Source organism: Sinocyclocheilus rhinocerous, unplaced genomic scaffold, assembly GCF_001515625.1.
Source record: "Sinocyclocheilus rhinocerous isolate Xijiao unplaced genomic scaffold, SAMN03320098_v1.1 scaffold574, whole genome shotgun sequence".
In the NCBI taxonomy this organism is placed as follows: Eukaryota; Metazoa; Chordata; class Actinopteri; order Cypriniformes; family Cyprinidae; genus Sinocyclocheilus; species Sinocyclocheilus rhinocerous.
In genome coordinates this window covers 230,355-240,498 of record NW_015659919.1, presented here as the reverse complement: position 1 = coordinate 240,498, position 10,144 = coordinate 230,355, and the positions used below count along the sequence as shown (strand labels likewise).

General features: G+C 40.0%; 2 protein-coding genes across 2 annotated transcripts in view; both read right to left on the bottom strand.

Moving 5' to 3' along the window:
- The window catches only part of LOC107724335 (protein tyrosine phosphatase type IVA 2), a 50,876-nt gene extending 48,103 nt beyond the window's left edge, over positions 1 to 2,773 (bottom strand). Inside the window, exon 1 of the mRNA XM_016533216.1 lies at positions 2,646 to 2,773. The gene's annotated coding sequence lies outside the window, so the exon portion shown is untranslated. The remainder of the gene's footprint in view (positions 1 to 2,645) is intronic.
- Positions 2,774 to 3,380: 607 nt separating this feature from the next.
- The window catches only part of LOC107724334 (collagen alpha-2(VIII) chain-like), a 64,567-nt gene continuing 57,803 nt past the window's right edge, over positions 3,381 to 10,144 (bottom strand). Inside the window, exon 3 of the mRNA XM_016533213.1 lies at positions 3,381 to 7,541. Within this exon, the coding sequence (XP_016388699.1) occupies positions 5,629 to 7,541 (1,913 nt within the window). The 3' untranslated portion in view covers positions 3,381 to 5,628. The remainder of the gene's footprint in view (positions 7,542 to 10,144) is intronic.

The following is a 10,144-nucleotide window of genomic DNA, read 5'->3' as shown; positions in this document are numbered from 1 at the left end:
AAAAACAGTTGGTTATGTCTGTGAAGGTAAACTGCTGGGAAATAAATCGCATGTTTATTTTAGATCTGTTTGGCAGCAGCAATATACATTAAATAAATCAATAAATCCACTGCTCTCTTGTCTCCTCTGAGGCTGGGACTGTAAATAGTTTTCTGTGCTCATCTGTGCAGCCAAAGACAGAACAGTTAGCATGTTTGCTCAAACTTTCGCCATGGCATTAGAGCTGGTACACCGTTATCGCTTGCGAAATCAAAATACCGGCGACATGGGTGGAAATTTACAGAGTAAGGGGCGGTAGTATTATAATGAGATACCTTTGCCACTTCACCAAGGGAGTGAAATCAGATGTGCTCGTTTTCTCAGACGCTTGCAGAAATAGGCTTACCAAAACAAAGTTACTGGGTTAATATTTTTCACGTTTCCTTGGTTGGTAGATGCACCAGGGACCTGATTATAGCACTTAAAACCTGGAAAAGTCAGATTTTCATGATATGTCACCTTTAAAATTGTCTCAATGTAGCACACATAAACATTGTCAATCTACCAATGAAACGTCCATATATATGTACATTGATGGTGATAAAATACACTGTAGCATTATCATATTCAGACACCTATAAATTGCTTCTCCAATAAATATTCCCACACAAAGGTATTCATTTTATAATTCAATGTAGATAAGGGAAGGTCAAAGCGATAAAAAGCAACCTTGTCACAGTTTCAGCACTACAAACAACTAAGCTTCACCTTACAAAAGCAAAAAAAAAAAAAACCCTGTCATGTCAGGTGAAATCGCTCCTTATATTATGCAGATACCGCAAGCTCTAAAACATGTCCTGACTTGTTCCCACCTGGCAATTTGACAACTTCTAGATTCTGGCAGGAATGCCTGCATGTCCATCTCAAAAGCCCTATTCGCACGGCATTAGTATTACCTGGTGACCTCCAGTCATTTGTAATAATTGCGGAGGTTGTCTGTGATCTTAATCCCGTGCGAATCGGCCATGTCTGTAATTTGTAAAATAAAAATTCCCCCGCAAATAACCTACCATATTTCGCCGAACACCCAGGTCCTGTGATAATATTAGTCCCGTGCGAATCGGCATCTCTGTGATTTGGCCAGCATTTGGCGGGGCGTATTATCATTATTCGAGGTTTTTGCAAAATGTGCGCCTTTTTATTCATCTTTCGCGAAGAATGGAACTGCGTTGGAGTGTTTGATAGTATTTTGGGTGCTGTCATATCACTACACCATACAATTTGCAGAAAGAGAAAGCTGAAAAGGTTTTAAGGTTAATGTGTTACAAATAAATCAAGCATAAAGCTTGATATATTATTTTAACCTGGTGAAATGTAAATGACAAGGCGCGAAACTATATTAGTTTCTTTCTTTTTTTTAATCCATCTAACCGGACCATAGAACGGTACTCTCAAAGCCTTGACATCGTATCCGGGAGATAAGTCAGTAAATTCGAGTAAAATCACAGGCATCGCTTATCCCGTGCGAATGCACCAAAAGACAACAAGGCATAAGCCACTGACCAACACCTGTACAGTTTCCTTGTATTAATTACACAGGAACAGGATGAGAACAGGTGGAGCTTGAAGCCAGGTGACTCATAAAATACTACACAGGGCACCTGAATACCACATTTAGGGTTATGTCATGCCAACAATAAGCATCTCATTCTGGGAATCGGCTGGAATCAGATTCCACCCATACATCATCTTACCTGTTCTACAAGCTTGACATTTCAACACTGATGGCTTACCAACTAGTTTACTACGCAGTTTAGGTCTAATGCTAGGTCATCAGATTACAGTTTAACCAAGTGCTGGATACGGGAACGATCACGGGTCGACCATACTTCAAAAACTATACTTCATAAGTCAAATTCACAGTTAAAATAAAGCAAACGTGAATAAGAAGAAACAAATTACACGCACGTGAACTGGCAAGGCTTGTGTGGCAAATTTTGTGGTAACGTTACACTAAAAAGAAACTAAAATTAATGGTTCTAATCTTCCACGCTTTGCATAAACATTGAACCACTGAAATCAGGAACATTCTGGAGTGTGACGATAAATTGTTATCTGACTGAACTGACAGTTATAACATTAGCTCGTTGGCTAACAATTCAATCTCAACCTCTCTGACCCTCATAGCCGCTCAACCCGTGAAAAATGACCAAGTGGCCATTGTGTTTTATGTCCAGACACAGAATTAATCATTTATCTAAATTTATAATTACAGCTATAAACTGTCTGAGTAACTTCTTGACACGGTCTCTGGCTGGTGATGAGACCGCTAGCAAGCGGCTAGTCAGCGCATTCCAGGAAAGCTGGACAGCCTGAGGAGAACCCCAGACCTTTCATTTATCGACAACAAATATAGTAATGACCGACAAACTGTCTCTGACCCCGTTAAAAAAACGTCTAGCCGTCAAAACGAATAAAACAGGCAAGTATGGAGTTTCCGTTCAAACGTACGCGGGCAAATGGCTGCCACCCTCGCGAGCTCCTTCACCGGCTGAAGCGCGAGCTTTCACAGCTAACTTACACTAGAAACGGTCAAACAAGCGTCTCGGGTAGTCGTTATTAACGTCTCCCTGGCATATTAGAGGCGGAAGGCGAGTGATACTTACAAAGAACGGGCCAAACATTGAAATCCCTTGGCAAACCCCGGAGAAAGTGCACGTAGAGCCGTAACCGCTGTGAGGGTGAAGTCGTGTTTGTCGTTCTCAGTGAAAACTGAATTGAGATGAACTGAGGGGGGAGGAGTCGGGCAGCAACTGCGTCATCTTTGCGCAAGAGCCTGTTGACGTTTTACGAGGACTTTATTCCAATACTTTGTGGAACATGAAATATTGTTTATTTAATCCAAGAATGTACATATTTACGAGGAATTTATTCCAATACTTTGTGGAACATTAAATATTGATTATTTAATCCAAGAAAACAAATGTGTGACCACCTCATTTGGAAGTATTAGATTTGAAACTGGTTTATATATTCACAAAATGTAGAGCAAGTTAAAGGTGGATGAATCCTTATAGGTGTGATGCCTGTGAAGCAGTTTAGCCACCTTTATATGATCACAGGTGACCCTGCAAGGAACACTAAAATGGATGTACACTCCCCCTAGTGTTAGTAACAAATTTCTGTACAAAGCTGAATGTGCTGAAAAATATGCTTTGTTCATATATTCTTCCGCCTAACAAAACCTACACACTGTAAATATGTGGGCTTAAGTATTATAGCATGGGCCTATAATATGCCACTGGTAATGATTTTAAGATTAGGTTTTGATTCACATATTAGCCTTGGTCTTATTAGTTAAAGAGAACAACAAAAGACACCCTTGATCAAGAAAGTCTTTATTGATGTTGCATCAGTACTGTCAAGTACTTGTAGATTTTGTACGAGCTGACAAAATATGTTCAATCAAAGAGTGCATTTAATACCCAAAACGGATTGCATAAAGTGAATGCAGTATGACAAAAGTCCTATAGATTGATAGATACATAATAAAAGAAAGAAAGAAAGAAAGAAAGAAAAACAATGGTAGTGTGTACTACAAACTCCTCGATGCTGTTAAATGTAAGGTTATTTGTACGTTCAGGGTTTCGGTAGTTGGACATTCCTTACTGGACTATCACAAATGTATAAATATGCCTTCATTAAATTTATGTGCAAATGGTATTGGTTGTTTCTTTTAATCTGATTGAACATGAATAAATATCCCGTGAAACAGAATCAAGGCTTTTTTTATCCTAGTTTGTTTTAAATTGACAAAAGGAAGCAACATAGTCTAAGAAGTTTTGTTAAATTGCAGCACAACGAATTTTCAAATCTTAAATCCATTGCACAATATACACTCATCAAAGAAAATATTAGTCACAGTGTTAATATACAATAAAAAGGTCACATACATGATGAAATAGGAAAGATCTGGTGCCAAAACATCATTCAAGAGTAAATAATCTGAACAATGTCATGGAACACATTTCATGTAACTGTGTACTGAATGGGCAACCTCAGTGAGTGGGTGCATTTAAGTACTGACACTCCTCAGGTTTCATAATTCTACATGTTGGTCAAACAAACAGAAGTGAGAAAATGTCTGTCAAGAGGGACTTCAAGCCTCATTTGCTATTTTTCATTCATGTTTAACCTTTCATAAACACCACTGGAGCAGTGGGTGTGATTTATCCAAATCATGTAACTTTTTATCAAAATGTAAAAGATTAGGACATGCATTGACTCATGTTACTGTCAATCATGTCTGTGTAATTACAAGTCTCAGAAGAATGTAAAAAACAATCAGTCAATTGTGTCATTGTTAAAGCAGCAATTAGAAAAGCGTCAGAGATTGTAAAACGTTTAGAGTACACAATGCAGTAGTTTGGATTTTGTGTTGGAGAATTGATTTGTTACATAAAAAATTCAGAATTATATTTTCATATTCTCAATCTACTAGTAGTCCCTTACTCACCAATGTACTCTAGGTTATCCTAAGATTTTATGTATTAGCTTTGATGTCATGATTTTTTTAAGTACACTCTCAGAAATAAAGGTACAAATGTGTCACTTTTTAAAATGTACTAATATGTACACTTGAGGCACTAGTATGTATGTAATGTGGAAGAAATAAGGCACAAAGGTGTACCCTTTGAAAGGTTACCACCCTAGTGACAGCTTTTGTAACTTTTTTCTGAAAGTGTATGGAATTAGTGTCACAGAAATTGCATATTTGTTTTGTTAATGCAGGCACTGTTGTACAGCAGTCCTCTTGAGGCCTTCAGGATCACTACTGATTTAAACCTGGCATGTTTTGAGCAAAGAACTCAGTAAATCATCAAGTACATTTTTTCTTAATAACTCTCAAACACAATGTAGTTGTCGCAGAAACAGACAGATTAGCACATAATTTTTGCTTTAACACAGTAAATCAAACAAAACATACATACCTAATGACTAAAGCAGATAGATATTCACCTGTCTGGCATTAATAAGAAAAAACAATATGGAACTGAAGATTATTCTTTAAATTATGGATGTATTTAAACATACAAATACAATAACAATGCTGTATAGAATGTCTGCATTCTAAAATGTGAAATGTGGCACAAATCAAGTAGCCTGTGTTATATGAGGGAAAGATATAGGTGAATTTGACTGCAACCAGGGGAACACACAACCCCAGAGTCAACGTGATGGAGCTCAATGGGAGTCAGAACATTTGGCAACGTGTGCAGTCACATGGGTAAGTCTTTAAACGGTTACCTACACATTGCAAAGTACTTAATAGTCTGATTGCGATAAACAACAACAACTACAACAACATCAATAAAATAACACCAATACATCAACATCAACAAAAATAACATAACAGTTATAATAAAATTATCATATAGGCAGAAAATGACAACACTTGAAAGTAAAACAATGATCAAATCGGACATTTGAAAGAGAGGGTGAAAACAGAGACACAGCATGAATTCTCCATCTTCTGCTTCAAACTCACCCTCTCCGTCGTTCAGCAAGTCTTTCTTGTAATCTAGTCGCTGTTATCACAGATGTTACTGCAGGTCACTTGAGCAAGCAATTCTCCGCTGTGACGGAAGGTTATGTGGGGCACAGGAGGAAACCTGAGAAGGACGAATGGATGTACTCAGTGGAGTAGAGCCCATTTGCTTGGTCAGAGGGCATTTGCACCCAAACCTGGTCATTCTCTTTCAGCTCCAGTACCGCACTACCTGATGCCTGGTCCATATAGCCCTTCTTGTATTCATCATAGGTGTATGTGGCTGGCACATTGTTTTTATACAGTGCCACCCACAGGCTGGTTCCCTTTACATGTACATGATAAGCAAAATAGTAGACTCCAGGCAGTGGGCTTGTGAAGATGCCCGTGGCAGGGTTGTAAGCATTTTGCCCATTATACAGAGTTCTGTCAAATTTGATCGGCATTCCAGATGGTGGAAATGGTGTCGTCAAAATGGCGGTAAAAGCAGGAGCCACAGAGGCAGAGAGCTCAGCCTGACCAAAATAAGGTTTCTCACCATTTGGCTTTGGAATGGAGTCTCCTACAATATTTGGTCCTTGAACCGCTAACTGATTTATATCACCATTTGGTGGGCCGGGAAGCCCAGGAGGTCCAGGCGGACCTGGAGGGCCCTGCATACCGCTAAATCCAGGAGGGCCAGGTCTTCCTGGAGGTCCTTGTGGACCAGGCATACCTTTGTCTCCAGGCTTTCCAATTCCTTGGGGGCCCGGTGGGCCTTGTTCGCCTTTCAACCCTGGAACACCCTGAGGTCCCATATGACCAGTGGGGCCTGGGAGTCCAGGGATGCCTGAATTGCCACGTGGCCCAGGGGGTCCTGGTAACCCATTCTCACCTTTTAGACCTGGTCCCCCAATCAAACCAGGATTACCTGGCAGTCCGATGTGACCCGGTTCACCTTTAGGTCCAGGTTTGCCTGTGGCTCCGTTGAGACCAGGAAGGCCCTTATCCCCTGGCAGGCCAGGCTTTCCTGAGAGCCCACTGGGACCCTGATCTCCTCTAAGTCCTGGCAAGCCCGGAGGTCCTTGTGGGCCATTCTCTCCCTTTAGACCAGGCATCCCATGTTTCCCTGGAAGACCCATAGGACCTTGTGGACCTGGAAGTCCTGGCTGTCCAGTTGGCCCTGTATCTCCTGGTAGACCATCCATCCCAGGTTCTCCTTTGTCACCAGGGGCTCCTTGTAATCCACCAGGACCTCTATCTCCTTTCTGTCCTACAAGCCCTGCTTTACCATAGCCAGGGGGGCCAGGAAACCCAGGAGTTCCTCTGGGGCCAACTTCACCCTTTGGACCTATTGGGCCTGGGTTACCTGGAGCACCATCAAGTCCAGGTTTTCCCACACCAGCTGCCCCTGGCTGACCTTGTAGTCCAGGAGGACCAGCTTCCCCTGGGACACCTTGAACTCCTGGAAGTCCTTTATCTCCTTTTGGCCCTGCTTGTCCAGGCAGCCCACCAATCCCTGGTTTACCCAACCCAGGAACACCTGGAGGTCCTGAAGGTCCTTGAAGGCCAGTGGGTCCCCTGGGACCTGTTGGACCTGGCTTTCCATTGCCATTTTCCCCTTTTGGTCCTTGTTCACCAGGAATACCATGTCCGCCTTTAGGCCCCGGGTCACCTCTTGACCCTGGTGGGCCTCTAGTCCCAGGTAACCCTGGTTTGCCGTTCAACGACAGACCTGCTGGTCCAGGTGGTCCTGGCTGACCTGGAAGTCCACGTGGACCCACCTCTCCACGAGGCCCAACCTCACCATTGAGTCCAGGAGGTCCTTTAGGTCCTAGTTTTCCTGGTAACCCTGGTAGTCCTGGTTTTCCAAACCCAGGGAATCCTGGAGGCCCTGAAGGACCTGTTTGACCATTGAGACCAGCTTTTCCTATACCTGGTTTCCCTGGTAATCCAGGAGGCCCAGGTGGTCCCCTTGGTCCTGGCTTCCCTTGAGGACCTGGCTCCCCTTTAATGTCCATCATGGGTGGAAACTCTGCAATAAAAAAAAGAAAAATTAGTAACTTCATAACTAAATTCATAAAAGAAGATTTTACCAATAAAGACACACATTTTATTGTCAATGAATCACTGTGCCATCAAAAAATATTGTTTGTTTCCATGTAGAGGGGACACTAAAGTGCTAGTGAGACTACATTTATGCATTGTGTTTTACTCAACATTATGCTCAAGTGTCTGCTCAATGGCAGCTACACAGGTATGCAATGAAGGCCTACAGGGGAAAATGAATGTGTTTATGGACAAAACATAAACAAAGGAAAAGGACAAAATTCTCGAAAGCATTTGACCTCACTGGAATTTCAGCAAGGGAACTGCAGTGATGACGTTTGACTGCCATGTTTGTACTAGGAACAACAAACTATGCAAGTGAGGAAAACACTGCAAAGATGCATTCACTTCAGTTCTCAATAAAAGTTTTGAGAGATGAGTTCAGAATTAACATTACATTACATTTAGCCTTACCTTATGACAGATGTGTCCTGACATATTCAAAAGCCCATGTGGCATCAACATGAGAGAGACAAATCCTTAGCCTAATCTTCAGCTAAATTGGCCAATGTTAAAATGTGCTTTATACTTTTCACTTCAGAGACCGTACCACACACAAACACAAACTGTTGGGCTTCTAGTATGTCATTTCTAAAGTAATTTATTTGAGGAATATATTTAAACAATAAGTGAAATGAAATATAATCTACCATAATTATCTCATAGATGTTATGGCCCTTGAGTACCAAATATCTATCTATCCATCCACTTCTTAGCAAATATTTTTATGTCCTCGTCTGTATACGTAATATAATAGTATACTATATTTGTGAAGCGCCCTCAAGTGGTAAAATGATTTATAGCATAGGCCTAGTATTCAACATATGTCTCAACTGGTTTAGAGGAATAATTTATATCATTACACTTTACATAAATATATAAATACAAAATTACACAATAAAAAATCATGTTCTGTAAATTCCATTTACTTAATTAACCTGATACAATCACTGTGCCACCTTAAACTTCATGCTCCAAAATAAACAGACAACTACAAGGAATTTCCTAAAATACTGGTACTGGACAGAAGTCAGTCTAATTTAGAAATGGTCAGCAGGAAAAAAGCACTGAGCATATTTCTCTCAATAGTTTCAGCACAAATGCTCATGGGAGGACTTGTTTTAGGGAGGTTGGCTCTGTATTTTAGAGAGGCTGGTTATCTATACCCAATAGCAGGTTTTATTTAGTATGTTTTTGTTTCTTTTTTAATGAAAATTTGTGTTAGGTTTCAACTGGATTAGCAAAGTGCAATATCACAAACACTTCTAAAAAAAAAGTTTCAGTGCAAGTTTCAGTGCAAGTCTTCCATTCTCCACTAGATGGTAGTGAGCACACAGCTTTTCTTTAGAGATGTTTTGAATCTTAATTGATCTTGAAGGTCTCCTATACACTTAACTTTAGTTTGTTTAAATTGTTCAAACTTTAAGTACATTAATTGCAGTTCAATAAACCATAATAAACAATGTGAGCTATATGTGCAAAATAAAAATTAAGTCATAATTTACTAACCCATATTTTGCCCAAACCTGTATGACATGCCTCCTTCAGCGGAACAGTGTTTTCAAACAGGTTTGGAAAAACATGAGGGTGGGTAAATGACTGAATTTTCCTCTTTGAGTGAACTATCTCTAAAAGTTGAACTATCAGCAGCAGTTAAACCAATCACAACCAAGGAAAACGTACCTGACCACTTCTTGCTCTTTTCTCTTTGCAGTGTTTTATCCTTCTCTCTTTACCTGTGAAACAGAGACCTCCTATGTATCTTAAGCACATCACAACAGCTTTCATTTGACATCCTGGATTTCTCATCAGCTCAAGACTCTCTTGACCCCTCCTGCTTGTTTCTGACACTGTTTTGACACACCCTTTGATTCCCTTCAGGTCTGGACTATATGGACCTGTGATAGGGCTGTGAATCTTTGGTAAGCGAATCGATTAGATTTTCATGATTCATAGGTTTTCGATTCGATTCAAGAACAATTTTTGCAAATTCAGAACGATTCAATTCGATTCGATTCACAATTAAATTCGATTCGATTCGATTAACGATTCGATTCTGCATTCTTTAAGTGCATTCACAGGATTATTTAAATGCTCTTCCTAAATTCTTCAAATGCTTAGTCAGGGGGCAAATTGCACAGCAACCTTTATGGTTAGAGAACCATAGGTTAGAGAGAGAGAGAGAGAAAAAAACACTTTTGTCCATTGTTAGATGCTAGTTTAATGATGCTATGGCATTACATGGCATATGTAGAAATACACGTAAGCCAAGATTTTAAAAAAGAGTGTTAAAAGTATTATGTATAGGCTAACATTTTGTCACACCAGGGGCATAGCCATCATTTCAGAAGTGACAGAAATGTCAAATACATTAATTTTATCTATGTATGTATGTAGGCTATGTACGTATGTATTATTATTATTATTATTTATTTATTTTTTACAAGGAATTATTTTCTTATCTCTTACTTTGAATTTGCTATAAGAAATCAAATACACTGCTGGACAATAATCAGTCATTTGTAATCT